At 40.3% G+C, this 21,810-nt stretch overlaps 1 protein-coding gene across 1 annotated transcript in view; it reads right to left on the bottom strand.

Moving 5' to 3' along the window:
• Positions 1 to 1,630: 1,630 nt before the first annotated feature.
• Capza1 (capping actin protein of muscle Z-line subunit alpha 1) overlaps positions 1,631 to 21,810 on the bottom strand; it is a 45,066-nt gene continuing 24,886 nt past the window's right edge. Inside the window, exons 3-10 of the mRNA NM_001109625.2 lie at positions 21,545 to 21,596; positions 18,261 to 18,324; positions 17,331 to 17,537; positions 12,541 to 12,620; positions 11,852 to 11,930; positions 7,336 to 7,407; positions 4,189 to 4,251; positions 1,631 to 3,865 (exon numbers count right to left, since the gene is read on the bottom strand). Of these exons, the coding sequence (NP_001103095.2) occupies positions 3,725 to 3,865; positions 4,189 to 4,251; positions 7,336 to 7,407; positions 11,852 to 11,930; positions 12,541 to 12,620; positions 17,331 to 17,537; positions 18,261 to 18,324; positions 21,545 to 21,596 (758 nt within the window). The 3' untranslated portion in view covers positions 1,631 to 3,724. The remainder of the gene's footprint in view (positions 3,866 to 4,188; positions 4,252 to 7,335; positions 7,408 to 11,851; positions 11,931 to 12,540; positions 12,621 to 17,330; positions 17,538 to 18,260; positions 18,325 to 21,544; positions 21,597 to 21,810) is intronic.

Consider the following 21,810-nt stretch of genomic DNA (forward strand, 5'->3'; position numbering starts at 1 on the left):
TATTCTGTATTTACTGACCTTTTCTTTCTCTGCTTTTCACAGGGCAGGGGGTGGGGTAGGGCTGGAGGGTGTTGCTCAAAAACAGGAAGCTAGTCGTGCACACCTTATCAATTTAAATGTCTAGTCTTAAAATTTCACATTGTAAAACATATGAGGCACTAGAAATAGGCAACAGAGGGACAACTGGAGATTCAGATGACCAAGAAACAATGTTCAACTGTGTCCCTAAAGCCCCAACCACGAGGCTTCACAGAAACTCCTGATCTGTGTAGGACTCTCCAGGCTGATCTCTATAACATGGCATTTCTATAAAAAAGGACAGGAGGAAGCAACTACTCAATCTGCTGGGAAGTCAGATTTTTCTGAGGACCTGGCAAGGTATCGACTTCTTGTTTATGCAAATAATCCAGAACTATACAAGGATAGAGGTCAGAAGACAACTTTGAGGAGTTGGTTCTTTTCTTCAGCCACATGGGTCAGACTTAGGGCTATGAACTATGGCAAGCACCCTGACCTGCTAAGCCAATTCGCCACCTTGCCAACTCCCAACCAACTGCAGATTGCTTTTAAGTTGATGGATAGGATTTGGAGAAGACCAATAGAGGTAACAAATTAAAGGCAAAAATCCTATTTTGTTTTTACAGGAAATGACACATAGTTAAATGTTACCCCAAAAGGAAGGAATCTCAGTTGGTGCTGGATGATAAATCAAGGAAATTCCCTGCTTACTTTGCAAATCAAGATAAAAAACAAAACAAAACCAACCAACCAACCTAAACCACTTTCTATAGGTTATCAGTAGATAAACCAGACTTGGAGGAGAGAAAAACATTTAAGGTTAAGCCAGTGTGAACTGGCACACAGGCTGAAGCTGCAGAATTCTTCCAGTTTTACCTCCTGCCTAGTGACTGCACTCATAGTCAGACCTGCTCTTTCATAACCAGACTCTTTTCAACACTGGCGGAAAACAAGTCACTGGTAGCTTTTGGGTTGATAGTGGTAAAATTTAGATTTTTGGCTTTTGATAAAACCCCGAGCATTTATTTTTATTTAATTTTTGGTTTTTCGAGACAAGGTTTCTTTGTGTAGCCCTGGCTGTCCTGGAATGTCAATTTTAGAATAGGCTGGCTTTGAACTCAGAAATCAGGGCTGCTTCTTCATCCCGAGTGCTGGAATTAAAGGTGCCCAGTCCATCTCTCTTGTACTTATTTTTAAGAATGGATTGTGTTGTGTATGCGCGTGGCTGACTGTGTCCCACTTGGTTTGGGTCATCTGCAAGAACAGTACTCACTCCTAACAGCTGACTGACCGCTCTACCTTCCCACCAGCCCTCACTCTACTTTCATTTCTTGGAAATGGGGCCTCACAGGTAGTTTAGATTGCTCTGAAACTTACTATGTAGCCTTCTCTGGCTTCAAACTCACAGCCATACTCCTGCCTCAGCCTAAGAGACTATTCACTCAAAAGGAGCTGTTCTTTACAAGTCATGGCATATTTACTGAGTCCACACTAGTCTAAAGTAGGGCACAATTTCAGAAACCTTAAAGATTCTCAACAAACAGATCAATTATAGTCAAATGTCTTACCTTGAGAACAAAGGTTGACAGAAGGACAGAAAGGACAGACACAATTTTAGAACAAAACAGGTATATTTCTATTGGACTACCTGGTACAGACAGTGTGGCATGGATGGATAATATGAATGACAAATAATACAAATATATTTTATTTGAAATAAACAAAAATGCTTACACAGCTTTCATTTGCAAACAAACTCCTGCTTGACTGTATTACTGAGCAAAAAAAGAGAACAGAGCCGAAGCCAACACCTTCTGTTGTAACTTGTCCTTGGGGACAGGCAGGAAGACACTACTTGGTGTTTTAAAATCTGACCTTCCCCTAAGGCCTGGTCATAGAAGTGTAAACAATGTAAATGAATCCACTGTTACCAGTTGTCATAGGTCATATCACATTACCTGTGTGTTCTAAGATCACACACACACACACACACACACACACACACACACACACACACACACACACACACACCTGCCAATATACCTGGGAAGGTAGCTCTGTCACAGTTATATGAGTTCTAGGCAGGTAGGATGATGGAGAAAGAGTAACTTGGAATGAATTTTATTTTACATCCTGTTTAGAAGAAAGCACTAGCATTCTCTGAAATACCAGGTTATGACAGACAGATACTGCCTGGGAGCCCTCCTTTTCACTTTGGTTCATTCCAGCATTGCGAGGGACATAGCTGTTTATTCGCCTGCTTACTGAACAATCCTACCAGAGAGCACAAAGCACAGATACCTATTATTCCTTCAATGTCTGTGTTTTCAAGTTTTATATCCACTACCTCCACAGCACGTCAGCAGTTCTCAAATGTGGAAGAGCAATGCTAATGGGCGACGCTCTTTTAAGAATGCCAGCATCTGCTGAGGGGCTCCTGCAGGTATTGCCACTGGCAAGAGAAGTGGATCCAGGGTAGATAAGAATGAAAACTTGGTATAGCCAGACTTAGTCAGTCTGGATCAAGACTTCTAGACTCTGATCCTGTGTTTTAATTTTTCTACACATTTAAACACAGTAGAACTTTGGGGGAAAGTGTCCGTGTGACAGTTCTTATAACAAAGCTTCAGGGCTGGCTACATCTATATTCCCTTGCAAAGTAGTAAAGCACCTGTGACCTTTACAGTAAGAATGAACTCTACTGACTGACAAACAGAACTTAGGGCTAGGGCCTAGAGGAAGGATATACGATAGGCGTAAGTTCTTCTATTCACTGAGACAAAGGCCAGTATTAGGGCCTAAACAATGCTCAGAATATTGGGGTGGGGCGGGGGAGATTAAGGTGGAGGCTTTCGTAACAGAAGAGCTGAGGATCACCAGGTTGTTTGACCACACCGCTCCAGCATTCTAGTGATCAGGCATCACTCACTCCCTTCCACTGAAGGAAACAGACGCATGTGATTGACAACCCTGGTTTCCTAATGCTTTTTCTAAGCTGTTCTTCCTACAGACATCCATGGCTACAACAGAACTAGATGGGAGGAGACAACGAGAAAATGAAAATAAGCAAACATTCATGTGCAGGGGATGTGGTTCAAGTCTTTGGATTAAAAACAAGTCCCCAGAGTAGCTGCTGCCATGGAAATTCCAGGAAACTTCCTTTGCCTCCCAACATGGACCCCAAAGCCCCAATCCAAATGTCTGAAAACTACAGTTGTGAGAAGCTATAAATGATCAAAGCAGTAGGACAGGAGTGTGTTGTCCACTCAGCTCGTGGGGATCGTAGCCTCTTTAGCCATTGGTGGATCACTAAAAGCCACGGAAGTACTGGAAGTGCTTTAAAGCATAGGGGTAAGGTACTTAACAGACTGCAAAAGCCAGTAATGGGGCTTCATGGCTAGGACATTTTCTAAACAGTAAAACGACTTCAGGATATATCTCTTCGACATTAAATGTAGCAAAATGGAAAAAAAGATTTACAAGTAGATAAAGTGATAACAGAATATTACAAAGCAGAGAACACACACACAAAAGAATCAAGACAGTGCTCTAGGTTCAACAGTATTCCATGAGGCTAGAAGATCTGTTAACTTTGTTAACTAGCAAAATATCACTCTTGTTTGTTTATAAATCACTTATTTATCATATGACCACACTGTGTTGAATCCTTTTCTTTCCATGTACTGGAGACTCCTACAGACGGCCTTTAAGCATTCTGCATTTCTTTGCCAATCTTGTAACTGAGTATCTTGTTCCAGTCGATTTTGGTGCGGGTAACTGGAAGCTGCCGGCGCAAGGCCTTGAACGTGGTGTCTGACATAGTTTGATAATTTTCACTAATTGCTGTCTGCAATAGATAATTGATGATGAGTTGCTTGAATAGAAAGAGTTGTTTGTAAACAGGAAGATAATCAGACAGTCAAAGGACATGTTAGAAAGGACACAGGAAGACAACATGTATGTTGAATTCCTCTCCAATCTTGAAAGCAAATCAAACTCATCCGTGCTCCTGAGACATGGCTACAGTCTCATATTGTAAACAGAACACCCTACTGCAGGGCCTGTGAGGACTCACACTTAGGAACACCCAACAGTTTGTGCTTTGAGTTAAAGGACACAAAGGATTAGACAAAAATGTTTACAGAGAAGTAACTTCCAGGTTCTTCTTACCTGATACTCATTTTCTGCACTCTCTATGATTTTAATAAACTCCTTGGCAGTTTGGACTTCATTCTAATAAAAGAAAAGAGGGAAATAATATTTTTAAAAATATGTAAGCAATGAAAAGACACTGAAAAGCCCACTCTATGAACTAACACTTGTATAAGGACCCTAGTTTATCCACTGTTCATATACATATTACCTCTTCAACCCACTATGAAATGGGTTATGTTATTATCTGACAGATGAAAAACAGGACTTCTGAAGTAACCTGACCAAAATTATACAGATTATGAATAATAAAGGATCTAGGGACTGGTGGAATGGCTCAGCAGGTAAAGATGCTTGCCCTTAAGCTTGACAATCTGGGTTTAACAACTGGAACCTATATTAGTAGAAGAAAGCAGACACCTATGGATTGACCTCTGACCTCTATACACATGGCATCTGTGTACCACCACTCTAAAATAAATCAAATGCATCAACAATGAAATTAGAGAGAGAGAGAGAGGAGAGAGAGAGAGAGAGAAAGAGAGAGAGACAGAAAGAAGATGGGTCCTGCTCAGAGGTCCTGAGTTAAATTCCCAGCACCCAGTGGTGGCTCACAACCATCTGTAATGAGATCTGATGATCTCTTCTGGTGTCTGAAGATAGTGACAGTGTATTCACATACATAAAATAAATAAATCTTAAAAAAAAAACTAGTACTTTCCCAGAAGAAGCACTTTTCATTATATACCCCCTAGACATAGCATCCTGTCTTGAAACTGTATGTATGTGTACACACATGTGTGTGCAAGTGCGCGCAGTAGTAGGGGTTAAACCCAGGACCTTATGCACACTAGGCAAATGCTCCAGTACCGAGCTATATATATCCTCAGCCTAACTGCCCTCCTCCCCCATTTTGTCTTTTTTGATTCAAGGTCTCTTGTATTGCAACCTGATACCTATCTTGCTATATAACCAAGGATGACCTTAATTCCTGATCTTTCTGCCCTTGTCTCTCAAGTACTAGGATTACAGGTATACACTTCATACTTAGTTTCTCAGCCCCCCTTTTAGGTTTAATTTTTTATTTATATGTACATGTGCACATATACTCTGAGAGGCCAAATAAAGGGTCTGTACCTCTTAAAACTGGAGTTACAATATAGGTGCTGGGAACTCAACTTCAATCCTCTGTAAGAGCCATCACTCCCAACCCCACGTTCCCTCCCTCATAAGCCCTTTAAAAATGTTATAGTTTAAGACAGGCTCATAAATGTATATAGGTTCGCCTCAAGCTGCTATGCAGCTGAGGCAGGCCTTAAACTTTCTTTTTAAAAGACTTGCGTTTTGAGTAGCAGGGTTTCCATGTACACAGGTATGACTATCACACCTGGTTTAGGTTTTGAAATCTTAGTCTCACATATCCTGGGCTGGCCTCAAACTCAAACTTTAAGAAATTTTCGGGGGCTGGGGATTTAGCTCAGTGGTAGAGCGCTTACCTAGGAAGCGCAAGGCCCTGGGTTCGGTCCCCAGCTCCGAAAAAAAAAAAAAAAAAGAAATTTTCACTAAGTTGCTGAGGCTGACCTGTTCTACTGTAGTTCAGGGTGACCTGTTTAAATTTTTTGAGACAAGGTCTCCTATTGCTAAGGCTAGCCTTGAACTCTTGATACTACTCCTGTCTCCTCTTCTCTAATGCTCAAGATTACAGGCCTGTTTGACTGTACCTAGTTTCACTATTTTTAATTAAATATTTTGACATTGTTCAAGTTTTCATTTTGAAAATTATTTTATTAGAGATAATATCTCACATCATACATAGTCTACACTGGCCTCAAACTTGCAGCAATGCTTCTGCCTCAGTCTTCTGAGTGTGAGGAATAGAGAGAGGTAGGCCCTACCATGCCTGGCAGTTTTATTTTTTACTAATGTAAATATTGATAAATATAACACATGAACAAAAGCTCTTGGGTAGTCAGTTACAGAAGTAATGAAACCATGAAAGGAAGAACACCATCTATTTCTCTTTTCAGGTTGCAAACACAGTGCTCCCTGCCTTCATGAACATTAAACGTTTCCTAGTTATACGAATAGAGTATTACAGGACTCATGGGACAAACTCTTCATCCACTTTGCATTTGCTGATTGGTGGCATTTCTGTCCTTGAGAAAATCTTACAATTAAGAAAAAGCAGGGCTCAGTGGTTAAGAGCACTGACTGCTCTTCTAAAGGTCCTGAGTTCAATTCCCAGCAACCACGTAGTGGCTCACAACCATCTGTAACGGGATCTGATGCCTTCTTCTGCTGTGTCTGAAGACAGCTACAGTGTATTCACATACATAAAATGAATAAATAATTCTTTTTTTAAAAAAAATATTTTATTTATTTATTATATAGGAGTACACTGTAGCTGTCTTCAGACACAGCAGAAGAGGGCATCAGATCTCATTACAGATGGTTGTGAGCCACTATGTGGTTGCTGGGATTTTGAACTCAGGACCTTGGGAAGAGCAGTTGGTGCTCTTAACCACTGAGCCATCTCTCCAGCCCCCGAATAAATAATTCTAAAAAAAAAAAAAAAAAAAAAGAAGAAGAAGCAGCAGCAAGACAAATAAAGAATACATGTTTCTCAGAGCAGGGCATGTGGCATTTACCTGAAATCCCAGAACTAAGGAGATGGAGGCAAGGAGACAAGGAATAAGTTCATCCTTGGCTACGTATGGTCTCATGCCATAAATAAATAATAAATTCACATAGCACTCAGGATATAGGTCAGTTGGTAGAGTGCTTGCCCAGTACACCTAAGGCCCTAGGTTACACTTCTAGGATGGTACAAACTGGGAACAGTGGTGAATCCCTTTAATCCCATCAGTGGAGAGGTAAAGGCAGGAAGAACAGGGGTTAAGGTCATCAATGGCTACAAAACAAGTTCAGAGACAACCAGGATATATAAAATACTGTCTCAAACAACCCTTCCAAAAAACAAAGAAAAGAAGCTTCTTTTAAGACATGACAACCACCTTTAGTCAAAGACTTTAAACCAATACAGACATTTGGTAATAAGAGGTACGAACAGAAACTGCTAAAATTTGCACCTTTTATATGTTAGGTACAAAGCTAATTTTTTTAGGAAAAGAAAAGTAAGGCTGACATCCCCCATTGCATACTCACAGAAACAGTTACTGAGTCCTGCACATCTTTATGACTAACCAGCTGAACATTGCCATCTTCATAATAATGAACCTGTGAGGGATAATATTTGAGAAAGGTTATGCATACTTTATACACAAACATAGTGCCAAGGGCACAATCCATGTTTGAGGCCATTTTTTACTCCAAACACTTAATACAATCAATGACAATTCACAATGGTAAGTAAATTCACTTAATAGATTTAAGAGATCTTCCATAGCAAAGGAAACTGGATTACTAAGTTTAGCAAACGTACACTTGCTCCACTCTGAGTCCTGGGCCACACATTATGCTTACAAACACAACCAACATTCTGCTTCTTTTTCAGACAATCTTCTTAGGTAGTTTTGGTTGGCTTGGAACTTGAGGCAATCCTATACCTCTAACAGTATCAAAACAATCAATACAAAAATCACTGACCAATAGTTTGTCTCTATGAAGGTCAAGGACTCTTCATAGACCCTAGTACTTAACACCTGAGATTATCTCCCTATCTGTATGATTATCAATATTGGCAAGTAAATCTCATGGAGTTCAGGAAAACCTGAAGGTTAAAGAGAGGACTAAAAACTAAAATATTTATTAGTAGGGGTTGGGGATTTAGCTCAGTGGTAGAGCGCTTGCCTAGGAAGCGCAAGGCCCTGGGTTCGGTCCCCAGCTCCGAAAAAAAAGAACCAAAAAAAAAAAAATTATTAGTAAATTACAAAAATAACGCGATGGAGAGATGGCTCACTGGTTAAGAACATTTACTGCTTTTGCAGAGGATCTAGGTTCTGTTCCCAGCTTCTACATGGTGGGTCAGAACCATATATAAATCCAATTACAGGGGATCTGATGCCCTCTTCTGACCTCGTTAGACACCAGGCACATAACAAGGTACATAGGTATATGTGTAGACAAAATACCCATACACATATATATATACATATATATATGTATATATATATGTATATATATAAATATATAAAGTTAATTATTTATTTTAAATTACAAAAATAAGTCAGGCAGCGTTGGCCCACACTATTAATTCCAAAACTCAGGAGGCAGAGGCAGGTGGATCTCTGTGACTTTGAGGTTAGTCTGGTCTACAGTGTGAGTTCCAGGCCATCCAGGGGTACACAGAGAAATCGTGTTTTGAAAAACCAAAACCAAAATGAAACAAACAAAAGTAAGTGCTGGGTTACTGAGATGGTTCAGTGGTTGCAGACTCTTCCTTATAAGTCTGATGGTTTGATTCAATCCCTGAAGCTACAACGTGACAGGAGAAAAGACAACTCCCTGTCTGTTTTGTTCTCTGGCCTCCGTGGATGTACTGCCACACATACACCAACACCCTCCAACCCCCAATAAATGTAAAAGTTGCCTGATGGAAGCAGTGTTGGAGTTACAGCTGAAGTTTTGTGGTAGAGCACTTGCCTGTTCTATATGCGATCCCAGAGTCAATCCCCAGCAGCACAAAACAGCAGCACAGTTATGAGTATGTAAAGCAATGAGCCACAATAAAAAATGAAGAGGCAGAGTACAAGTCATACTAGCAGACCTAGACATGTAAGGCTCAGGGATTTGGTAGGTTACAAAAACCTTAAACTATCTTAAAAGGACTATAAACAGGCCGTCCAGAATAGGATGAGGGAAGCCATTTCCATACATGGAAAATAACAAGATCCTAAACCTGGACAAGGCTTAGAACACGGGAGTTGCCACCTTGGCAGATAAGATGGAGAAGGTGGACTCAGCAGGTAAGAGCACTGACTGACTTTCCAGAGGACCTGGGTTCAAGTCCCAGTACCTACATGGCATCTCACAACTGTCTGTAACTCCAGTTATAGGGGATCTGACACCCTAACATGGATATACATACACGCAAAACACTAATGCACATGAAAGAAGATTGAAAGAAAAGGAGAAGGTCACCTAGCAAAGGGTATCAGAATGGAAGAAAACTGGCTTAGCTGAGGGAAGGACAAAGAGCTCACTGTATGAGTAGATCATAAATGAGTGTGTCAGACAACCCTGCTACTGAGTTTAAGTTAAATGATGAGGAGAGCAAAGACCTTATAAGCCAAATTAAGAACCCAAACTTTACCCTATTAGAGGCGCTGGGAAGGTGGTTTAGATAATGCCATTTTCTTCATCTAACGCTATGGACTGAATGTTGGTGTCCTCCCAAAATTCAGCAAGAGAATCAAGGGGCAGAAAGCACCTCACTGGGGATGGGCAGGCTCTGAGGGCTCACAGCCTCTTCCTACTTCAGTTTGCTCTTCCTGCTTTTTACCTGAGGCTGAGAATGTGATCTCTAAGCTTCCTGCTCTGCCACCTTGTCACTTGCTACTATGCCTCTCTGCCATGACTGATTCTTACTCTATTAGAACCATAGACTTTCACGTATAAGGGTTAGAGAGATGGCTCAGGGGTTAAGAGCACTAGCTCCTCTTTCGGAGGTCATGAGTTCAATCCCCAACAACCACATGGTGGCTCACAACTATCTGTAATGGAATCCAGCGCTCTCTTCTGGTGTGTCAGCAACAGGGTGCTCATATTCATAAAATAAATAAATCTTCCAAAAGACCCCCTTCTTTTGTAAATTGCCTATGATCATGGTGGTGTACTGTATCAACAAAAAAGCAACTAATACAAGTGGGAACGATACACTTGCTGTTTACAGATTCCCAGCCAGTGTCTTGTTTTATCAGTCTACAGTCCTTACCACCCACACCCATTTGCTTGTCAGGGCTTATTTCTTCTTCAAGCCTACCACTGTTGCCTCTGCTCCCCCAGTAGACCTGCGGCTGAAGATCAACAATGATTTTTTTTTTTCTTATCTAGTCCTAGGTATCAAACATAGGGCTTCATACATGTTAAGCAAACACCTTAACTGACCTGCTATGCAAGCCAAGATGTATGCTTAGAGCTAAAATAGAAGAGGCGGGTATGGTGGTAATACACAGGCAGCTGGAGCAAGAGGATCGCTGCTAATGTGGACTATACAGTAGATTCTAGGCCAGCATTGGCTACAGAGTGAAAGTCCATCTCAAAAACAAAAACACCCCCCAAACTCCAAACACAAACCAACAACAAAAGACTATGTGACTAGTTGGTCTCACTCTGTACCTCCTGCCTCGGCCCTCTGATAGCTGGGATTATAGGTCTAGGCCATACTGATCTGCTATGCTTCTTAAGAACTACAGTATGGAGAAGAACAGAAGACAGGGGAAATAAGTTTCACCGTTATAAACCCAAATAACAACCAGTGTTGCGGCTTTAGAAGAAACTCAACTTGAACTCTACTTGCTCTAAAGCAGAACCATCCTCAGGATCCATTTACTAATGAAGCAAAACCAAAACACAACCAAGTCCCCTTGACTAATACAAATTTCAATGTGCCTGCTTTAATTTAAGTCTTTGGAAATTATTACTTCTCAGAATCATCCTTTTGCCAAAGGATAGTAAATTTGCCAATGAGAAATATAAAGGGTAAATATCTAAAATAACCTTCCAAATAATATTCAATATATATGATTTTTAATTTTATTTTATTTTAATTAAATCATTTATTGAATGTGTATGTATTTATGTGTAGAGGTCAGAGGATGACCTGCAGGAGTCAGGGCTCCCGTCCACCATGTGGGAACTGGGTATTAAACTCAGCCATCAGACTCGAGAAGAGATGCCTTTATCTGCTGACTCATCATGCTAACTCTCATTCTGACTATTAAAAGGTAAGTACACGATAGGCCCAGCTCCTAGAACTTGGGAGGGCAAGCCAGGAGATTGGGTATATGTAACACTGTTTTAAAATTACAAAGAGAAACAAGCCATGTGGTGTACAGGTCTGTAATCTCAGCATTTTGGAAATGGAGGGACAGGTATTCAAGGTTAATAATTGTTCTAGGTCAAAAGAATACAAGAGAACCCTATCTAAAAAAAATAAAACAAACCAATAAAACATACAGACCAAAAGAACTCCAGAACTCAGGACTGGGAAGTGCTTAGTATACAGAACTTTTTCAGCACTCACCCCAAACAGAACAAAAAAGCCTTGCTTGGTGGCCAAGGCCTACATACCAGAATGAAGCAGCAAGATCAGGCCTGTCGAGACCAAAGGTGTGTGTTACCATGCCTGGCATCTAGCTCCTAAGTACTTAACACTCACTGACTCTTTCCTAAAACCAGTTTGATTATTTCTAGAAGATCTTGTTATCCTTAAAAGAAAAAAAGTAATCCAGTAGTATTCATCCTTCATCAATAGTTCTCTCAAGTAATGCCTGGGAAGGAGGCTACCACTTCTACTAACTGCCACTGACCTCCTTTGCATCAATATATGGTTTAGTTCTCTCCTCCCCTCCTGAAGGGACTGGGATCAAACCCAGGGCCTTGCTCACAGTAGGGAAGTGCTCTATTAGTCTTTATTTCTCACACAAGAACAAAGAGCAAATGGCACCTTTATTTTAACAAATGACATTTTAAACATCATCTGTAAATACATTGAACTTACCTGAATCTTGAGCACTCCAACCACCTGGGCTGTAGGTGGTGTGATGGTGAACTTCCACTCTGATCTCCAACGACCATTCCTATAAAAACACACATGACATGATACCGCAGAATTAGCAGCAGGCACAGGAAGAGGTGACCAGGCACAGAATAGTGCAATAGTGTTGGTGGGAGCTAGTCTTGAGGTGACAAAGTCAAGATATCACTACATAAAAGTTGGGATCCAGTTGGCTAATCATAAACAAGTCTTTCCTAAGCAGGTGGACTCTACCTTTCCCTTGCCCTCTGAAGTAGAGGCTCACCTATTCTGACTACAGGAGGTTCTTCTCGTGTCAGGGGAGACTACCTGGGAACACTATACTGTACAACCAGCACCAGGAATTGATAACCCCAGGGCCTTGCTCACAGTAGGGAAGTGCTCTAATAGTCTTTATTTCTCACACAAGAACAAAGAGCAAATGGCTGCATACTGTGCAAATCACATGTTCTCACTTGGTGTGACAAAAGGGTACAATTACAGAAGTCTTAGAAATGGAAGGAATCTAAACAATGTCTAAGTCCTTCATTTTATAGAACTAAAGTCTCTAAATCAAATAATCTATCTCAAGTTAGTTTTAAAACAAAGTCTCAGTCACTGGTTTCTTTCCAACGTAAATTAGATAAAAATAGAAGAGAACATCTATTTCTTACCAGAAGTTTTTGGGTTGAAACTGGTGGCTTTCAATACATGCAATAATGGTCTGCTGTCCATCTATGGTTTTAGCGTAAACCTATTGTTGGGGAAAAAATAGTTAGACATGAAAAACATATTTATAAGAAACTGTACGAAAGCAGTACACCACATCGACAACCTTGGAGGGGACTAAGTGTCAGAGGCTAATAAATAGGCTTCTAATACAGGTCTTCTTGGGAGGTGAGCACAAAGCAGAAACAGTTACAGTGAACCCCAGGAGGCTACAGCTTCTGGCTTATCACACTGTAAGTCAGATACCAGTTAGGCTGGGCCTTACGAATCATGCACAAGTCTGACAGGGAGAAACTGAAGCTAAAGACAAGTCAACAGTTCAGGCAGGAAAACAAGGACATGCTAACTATCTGCCAAATTGGTCTGCCATGTTGGTATAGTTGGGCAAGATCTACTGGGATATGAAAGAGAGAGAGAGAGAGAGAGAGAGAGAGAGAGAGAGAGAGAGAGAGAGAGAAGCCTATGTATTAAATAGGAGGTAAAAAGTTCAGACTGTATTCTGTTTACAAGAGACAACAAAACAAGACCAGAACCATTATTTCTGGCATTGCTGGTACAGAGGATAAAATGGAAAAAAGCCGGAGGTCAGTTAGGAGGCTACAAATGAACCTAGGCAAAGGTCTAGGGCACTGTGAATGGGAATGGAAAGGAGGGATATTATGCAGAAAGCGAAAAGGTTGTGCTGGTTAGTTTTATGTCAATTTGATACAAGCTAAAGTCATCTGAGAGGAAGGAACCACAGCTGAGACAATGCCTCCATAAGACAAGTCTGTGGGCAAGCCTGTGGACCATTCTGTCAATTAGAACTCAGGATTGTTAATTGATGGGAGAGGGTCCAGCCTATGGTTGGTGGTGGTCTTGGATTCTATAAGCAAACAAGCCAGTAAGCAGCACTCTCCATGGTCTCTGCATCGGCTCCTGCCTCCAGCTCCTCCTGCCTGTGGGAGTCCTTGCCTTGACTTCCTAGAGAACTATGATGCAGAAGCATAACTCAAACAAAACATTTCCCACTAACCTTGCCTTAGTCATAGCGTTTCGTCATAGCAGTGGTGACCGTAACTAAGAAAGAACTCTAGCTATGTGTCATAATCCAAGGGTAAAAGGAAAAAGAAGTCAAACTATTTCTACACCTGCATGATGTGGCACCATCAGCAGATTGGGAAACCCAGAAGAAGGTCTAACAAGCACTCGGAAGTATCAACTCCCAGAGTGGGAGAAGTGGGGATGTGAGTGAAAATGCAGTCACCAAAGAAAGCAAGGAAAACAAATGGTGTTTCAGGGTTTCCAATGCACTTGTAGTGTATTTTCCATTTGACCGAGTCTCATTCTGTAGCCCAGCCTGGCAATCCTCCTGCTTCCACACCGTGGGCCTCTACACTGTAAGTGCTGAGACTCTAGGTGTGAGTCCCATGCCCAGGCTTTGTCTGTATTAACTGCACTATGAACTCTGTTGCTTCTGTTGTCTTGATTTTATTGAGACAGAGCCTCATACTCTGTTGCTTACCCTGGTCTAGAACTCACTAGGTAGGCTAACCTGGGCCTCAAACCTACTTCAATCCTCTTCAAGCTACCAACTGCTGGAATTAACAGCTGTGAACCCAGATATTTGGCTATAAACCTCTAGGACAGAGAAATATATCTTTGGAGAATGCCTAAATTCACACTGTGGGGAAAGAAAGCAACAGCTATGGAGCAACTAGAATTTCTGGGTGCTGATGAATCAACCTAAGCAAAAGCTTACTTCTAGAAGTAGGCGATGGGCTCAGTGTGAAATACCATATAGAAATTAAGGACTCAGAAGACAATGCTGGCTCATTATGCTCAGAAAACAGTTTGCATAGAGTGGCAAAAACAGTGAAAAGTCAAAGGTTCAGACTTGCACTACTAGTGAATAAATACACTAACAGGGGAAAATGTCCTTGATTTCCTTATGGGACACAGAGTGCAAACCTAGGGGAAGGAGAAAGCAGAGAAGAGGAAGAAACAAGAGGTACAAAGAGAGGCCTAAAGAAACAGAAGTAATTTACAGGAATTAATGTGATCAACACAGTTTTACTTCCCTTTAAAGGTAAGAGAGAGAACTATTTCTAATTCAGCACCATGGCACATGCTTGTAATCACAGCACCTGGAAAGTGGAGCCAGGGAGATGGAAAGAAGCCAGCATGAAACTGGTTCAAAACCCAAACCAAGACCTTGTACCTAAGCAACGGGGAATACACTAGAGTAGAAGACAAAGCACACAGAGCCACCCTGAAGATACGAGACAGTGTAAAATTAAGAATGAGGATCCTTTTGCCTCAGATTCAAGTATAATGGAAAGGGAGGGGGCATGGGATAGGGAGCTTGCAGAAGGGAAACCAGGAAGGGGGACAACATTTTGAAATGTAAACAAATAAAATAACCAAAGTGTAATGGAAGGAAGAATAAGGTTTCTAAGTATAAACAAGAACAAAAATTTCAGCCATCTCAATTCTAATTAGATTTAGGTTAGATGCTCATCTGATAATAGAAAATGTCTGGAACACACTGTACAGAAATCGTGACACAGAGTGAGATAAAATTAGGATCTTCTAAGATGCTAAGGATGAAGGTTACTAGGATATTGTAAGTTGCACTGGTGCAATTTTATCACCTTCTGTAACTCATATAACTAAAAATAAAATGAAAAAAGGTCTCAGGGGGGTTCTTAGGTATTGAGCTCTTCAGATTAAAAATGTAAATTGCCAGACAGGGTGGTTCAAGTTTCTTTAATCCCAGCACTCAGGAGGCAGTGGCAGGCAGATCTCTTCAGTTCAAGGCCAGCCTGGTTTACACAGTGAGTTTCAGCCTAGCTAAAGCTGCATAATGAGACCCTGTCTCAAAAGAGACAAACAAAAATGTGGATAAACTTTGAATTGAAATAATGGTAAATTTGGATTGGCCAGCTGATTTCTGTTTTGTTTTGTTTTGTTTTTTTCCGGAGCCGGGGACCGAACCCAGGGCTTTGTGCTTCCTAGGCAAGCGCTCTACCACTGAGCTAAATCCCCAACGGCCAGCTGATTTCTAAGAGAGAATGTATTGTCTCCTTTCCTGAAGAATGTTTGAGAAGGAAATCTGTACTCAGCTACAATGATGTGTTTCCTTTATTATTTAGAAAAATAAAACATGTAAGAACAACGGCACCTTCCACTTATGTACAGCTTACACTGTGCCGCACCCTCCCAGCATCTTTTATTAACTTACCCAATCCTCACAATGATACTGTTTGACACTGTTTTATTATATAAACGAGGAAACTGAAGTTAGGTAGTTTATACCTAAGGCCACACAACTAGTTAAGTGACTGGGTTAGGATTAAACTACTCAAGACTTCACAGTGATTTTAACTAGCTATATCCCTATTAAACTGGTCATTACAGGTTTAAAAGTCTAACTAGTAGCTATGAACTGTATATCTGAAGGTTGCTGAGAGCAGAACCACCCCACCTCCGGTCAGGTGTGGTAAATGAAGCCTGAAATACCAGCACACAGCACAGTCTTAGGAAGGGGGATCTTCTCAAGTTCAAGGCCAGACTAGGTTACAGACTGAGGCCCCATCTAAACAAATCAACAAACCAGGGGGAAAGTTTATATATTCCAAGTTTCTACACTCAACTTAGTCATACCACAAGGTATATTTCAAAACATGTTATACATCCTATAAACATACAATTTTATTTATCAGCTACAAAGTTAAAAATGTAGGTAGTCCTGGGGCAAGCCTGGATTTCCAGCTTCTTGGGCTTCTTAGAAAGACAAAAGAGTAAATGTCAACCTAGACTATAGAAAAAGTTTCAATGATAGCCTGGACAACTTAGTGACCCTGTTTCAAAACAAACTAAAACCCAATAAAGTTAAGCACGATACAACCAACTATAAATTCCACCACCCATTCCCACTCTCAGCAGATGCCTCATAGTCCAGGCTGCCCTCTAACTCTCTGTAGAGTGGACAACGATTTTGAACTCTGGATGCCCCTGCTCTAACTTTTCAAATGTTGTAAGATTACAAGTATACCATCAAACCTGGCTTTAATAATGTTTTAATGGGTAGAGGTGATTTATTGTGAGTAAATAAGACAAAGATAAAAAAATACAATATATGGATATTTTAAACTGTTATGCACTGAGATTTTTTTTTTTTTTAAAGATTTATTTATTTATTATATATAAGTACACTGTAGCTGTCTTCAGATACACCAGAAGAGGGCATCAGATCTCTTTACAGATGGTTGTGAGCCACCATGTGGTTGCTGGGAATTGAACTCATGACCTCTGGAAGAGCAGTCGGGTGCTCTTAACCACTGAGCCATCTCTCCAGCCCATGCACTGAGATTTTTAAAAGAAATTTTCTAGGGCTGGAGAAATGGCTCAGTAATTAGGAACATGGACTACTTTAGCAGAGGACCTGGATTCAAACATCAGAATCCATGTCAGGTGACTCAAACATCTGTAAGTGTATTTTCAGGGGATCAAACCTCCAGGGGCACCTGTGCTTACATGCAACCCCTACCTCCACTCATACATAATTAAAAAACATTAAAAGTAAATCTTTAAAAAAGAAATTTTCAAAAGCTTACATTGCTTTAGAAATTATTTAAGGAATAAAATATGGAGATGACAATAACCAAGAGAAAAGAAGTAAAGCCTGGAGGGCCAGAGAGGTTCAAAAGGATAAGGTAGGTAGATGTTCTCTGAGGACAGGCAGATACTTAACAGTACAGAAGCCGTTGGAATAATGATCTTTCACATAGGCTCTCAGTGCACTGTCACACGAGTCTCTCCAAGACTTCAAGCCTCCATCCACATCCTCTGGCTGCGGGTCACTCGCTTCTTTCCGTAAATGATCAAACTTAAAGGAAATTTTGTTTCTTGGATCTAAAAATCTGCTGTTACCAAGGTCGCCATGCTCTGTAATTAAGACCTTCCAGAGAAGAATTACAAATATAAGTAATTCTATAAAAAAAGACAATTCTTACCATGTTTTGCAAAAAGAAATAATAAATATCCTAAGTTTTCATTTCTTTTCCACATTGACTTTTAAGCCATGTATCATTTTTTTCTCATAAAAATAAAACAATGTTCCCCCCAACCACCACAACACCCTTTATATCTTGATTTCTATCTAAGGTATTATCCATGTGTCTATATTCCTAGCTGTAACACCAACTTTCATGCATTCATTTTCACATACTTTATGAAAGTTCTTGGGGGCATTGTACTCTTGTGAGCATTAAGTAATACAGCTGCATGGTCCACAAGTGCATTCAATGAGATCTTTTTCTCATCCCTATCTAACTAGCAAATTCCTTGGGTCACTTAGGCTAATTCTAATTAATGTCTCCTGGTATTTCTGTTAGACACTCTCTGCACCTTTCTAGAACCAAGGGTTTATATGTACATAGCTTATGACTAAGCTACACATCAAGTCAATGGTATTCTTTTTTCTTATGGGGGGTGGGAGAACCCCACCTAGTATTACCAGAAAGAAGAATTTCTGATATGAAGACTATTTTAAAAATCAAAGACACAAATATAGTGACAGCCAATATCCCACGTGCTTTGACTACTCTCTTTGCTTTGACTATCTCTACTGCCTGCCAGCCAAGTGCAGACTCTGGGACAGGAAGTCACAGGCAGTCATTACCTGGTCGTCGTAGCCTTCTATCTTCACAGGTGTGAACTGATCCATGTTATACTGGGCAAATGCACTATTTAAAAAAAGAGTTGAAAAGAAAATAGTATCTTTACTTTATCAGCTACTTTAATCCAAACACTTTGGAACCATACCTAACTTTTCTCTGATACTTGATCTCTAACCCTCCGGTTTAATGTGCAGTATAACCAGAATCTCACTTCTTAGCTCTACCACTTCTACTCTGGACTACTGCCTTGCCTCAGTTCAGCCTCTGCCATTTACAAAGTTACTGGAATACATAGCTGGTGACTACTCTAAACCTTAAGTCTTACCATGCTTTCTCTATTTAACTTAACAATGTCATCTCATTCAGTGAAACTCACCCTTTAATGTGACCTATAACATCCTACTTATACTAGAAGTGCTAGGCACTATCAGGGAATGGTACTGTGGTTAGAGCCATTGGCACCAAAATATAAAAAGAAAGTAAATCCTAGGTTGATAATCTAATGCATTGATTAACTTTACCCAGCTATGATAAAGCCTCCTTCGGTTCACTCAGGAAGCAATAGTGACTCGAGCATCACTGAAACAGCATGTACTAGGAGGCGCCAACACGAGTCTGCTCAAGACCATCTCAGTACAGAAATAAACGTGAGCCCCACCCCCTTTTCTCTAGGCAGGGTTTTTCTGTATAGCCCTGGCTGTCCTGGAAATCACTCTGTAGACCAGGTTGGCCTCAAAATCAGAGATCCAGCTGCCTCGGCCTCTGTCTCCACCTTCCTAGTGCTGGGATTAAAGGTGTGTAACACTGCTGCCCAGACAAAAGAGAGTTTTTTATCCCTTTAAAAAAAAAATTAAATACATGGGGTCTCAGAAAAAAAAAACCCGTCTTTAATAAGTAGGTTCTCCAAGAAATCTGTAAGAATTTGAATACACACACACACACACACACACACACACACACCCACAGAGCTTTAGTGTCTGTCGGTGTAATTTTAAACAGACGAAGCATCTGAACTCTGTATTGACATATCCATTCCTAGTTGGAAATCAGGACATTTGAGTTAGGGCAGGATTTCTCAACCTGTGGATCATGATCCCTTTGGGAAATCAGGGTGTGCGTGTGTGTGTAATGACCCTTTCACAGGGGTTGTCTAAGACCATCTACATGTCAGAAATTTAATTATGATTCAAAACATTAGCAAAATTATTGTTATGAAGTAGCAATAAAAATAATTTTACAGTTGGGGTCACTACAAGATGAGGAACTATATTAAGGGGTTGCAGCATTTGGGAGGCTGAGAACCACTATGTTTTCATTCTGTAGCCTAGGCTAGCTTTGAACACATTTGTCATCCTGCTTTATCTATCAAGTGCTGGGATTACAGGTTTGCATTACCAAGGTTGCCTCCAATTACTTTTCAGGGCATTTTATCCCAGTATTAGTGTAATTTGTCAAGAAGATATACAGAGTATTTTCAGTGTGTTCCTTAGTTCACTCAGGATTATAACTAGAAAATCATTCAGGATGAGAAGCACAGTGATGGTCTAGAGTTCCTAGGTTAATAGAGTCCAGTCACAAATGTAGCACAGGCAGGGCAGATGACTGGTTACTAGGTAACAACTGTCAAAACACTCTCTATATCCAAAATTTAACAGATTATATAGCATACCAGGAAAATTTCATGATAGTTATGTGTTTTACATCTACAAATTCTTGCCCTCCTCAGTTTACTCTTTTCAGCAATATCCAACTCAGGTTTCCTCTTTGCAGAGACACTTTGAGTAGACAGCAACTGAAACAAAACTTTGGGTAGAAAAGAATAATGGCAAAGCCAGATAACAGGGGCCCTTGAATGCCATACTGTTTAAATTTAATTCTAGAAGACAAACAAACAAAACTGCAAACCAACAAGCCTCACCACTCTGTTTTTGAGGACAAAGAGGAATGAAAATCATATTTTTTTTGTGTGTGACAACAACTCACTTATCTTGTTTGCCTAGAACTTGCTATGCAGCTAAGGTTAGGCTTGAGCTCCTGATCCTCTTGGCTGTCTTATAAGTGTGAGGATCATAGCAAACACCACTTTACCTGGCCAAAAATGGTACTTTAGGAAGACCGTTAGCCTATTACTGAATAAGGATTCAGCAACCAGGGAGAAAAATCATGATTTTATCCTATAATTAGTTCTATTATTTGAGAAACTTTATCATTCTTTATTAGCTGGCTAATATCTCTATAAGTAGCAGTTAAAAAAAAAATCTCACACTATGTCTAGGCATGGTGGCACACACTTACAGTCTTAGCATGGTAGAGGTGGAAGTGGGATGTGGGGGGTTGTGGAGAGAGGGGACAAGGGCAGAAGCAGAGACAAGATTGCTTTGAGACCAAGTTTGAGGTCAGCCAGGTCTATATAGCAAGTTCAGATCAGTTACACTTATATAACGAGACCCTGATTCCCTAAACTAAAAAATTCCATATGAACTACAAAAATTCTGCTCTAAAACTATATTAAATTTTAAGGAAGCCAATATTTCAGAGGGAACATATTTCTTCTACTAAAAATAAAATTTAAAAAGGAGAGAGAAGGAAACAAAAGTAAATAAGACTTATGGTTTGGATATGAACTATTACCATAAAAGATAGTAATTATTTCCTAGGCAACAGCTCTCAAAACTGTTTTCTATAGCTAAAGAGACTGACTGCCTTGGCTTGGTTTTGAAGGTCTGGTCCCCAGCTGGCAATGATTTGAGGAGGTTCTAGAAACTTAAGGAAAAAGGCCTAGGTGGAAAAGATAGGTTACTAGGGCATGTCCTTGGGCTGTATCTTATCCGAAGCCCTGCCTGCTTATTTGCCATTAGGTAAGAAATCTGTCACATGTTTGTGACATCATGATGGTCTATCTTACCTGGGTCTAGAATCAATATGGCCATGGACTATGAACTAACACTGTTGACATGGAGTAACTAACAAACAAGCAAACAAACAAACAAACAAACAAACAAACAAACAAACACATTCTTTTAAGAATCCCTCAAATACATGGTCATAGATATAACAACAACAAAACCCCACAGAGACTAACTGCTTTATTTTCAAGTGTCTCAAATTTGGTTTTCAAGGTACCAGTTTACTGTCACCAGCTTATCTGATGTTAGAGCAATACTCTAGGAGGCATGAAATGTGATTGTTGGTTTGCGGTGCTAACCCACACTGAGTACCTTGCACAGGCTAGTCAAACTCTAGTCACCAAGCTGTCCTCCCAACAGTGGGTTTAAGAGGTACTTACTGTGCTGCCCCTTCCCTGAGAAGATTGTCATTATTAAGCAGTAGCCGGACATCTGAGGAAGAAAGTGTTGGAAGGAACATTGAGTATAGAACAAACAAAAAATTCTAGCCCATTTCTAGAATAAGTTTTAAAATTCGGGCCCTGCAAGATGAATCATATGTAGAAACTCTAAACATGCCACTGAGTAATGGCCACTAATGTTCATGGGTTCCTACAGAATTGTCTGCATAATAACCCAACAACAATTCTCAAGAAAGTTATCCATC

Source organism: Rattus norvegicus, chromosome 2 (assembly GCF_036323735.1).
Source record: "Rattus norvegicus strain BN/NHsdMcwi chromosome 2, GRCr8, whole genome shotgun sequence".
Classification (NCBI taxonomy): domain Eukaryota; kingdom Metazoa; phylum Chordata; class Mammalia; order Rodentia; family Muridae; genus Rattus; species Rattus norvegicus.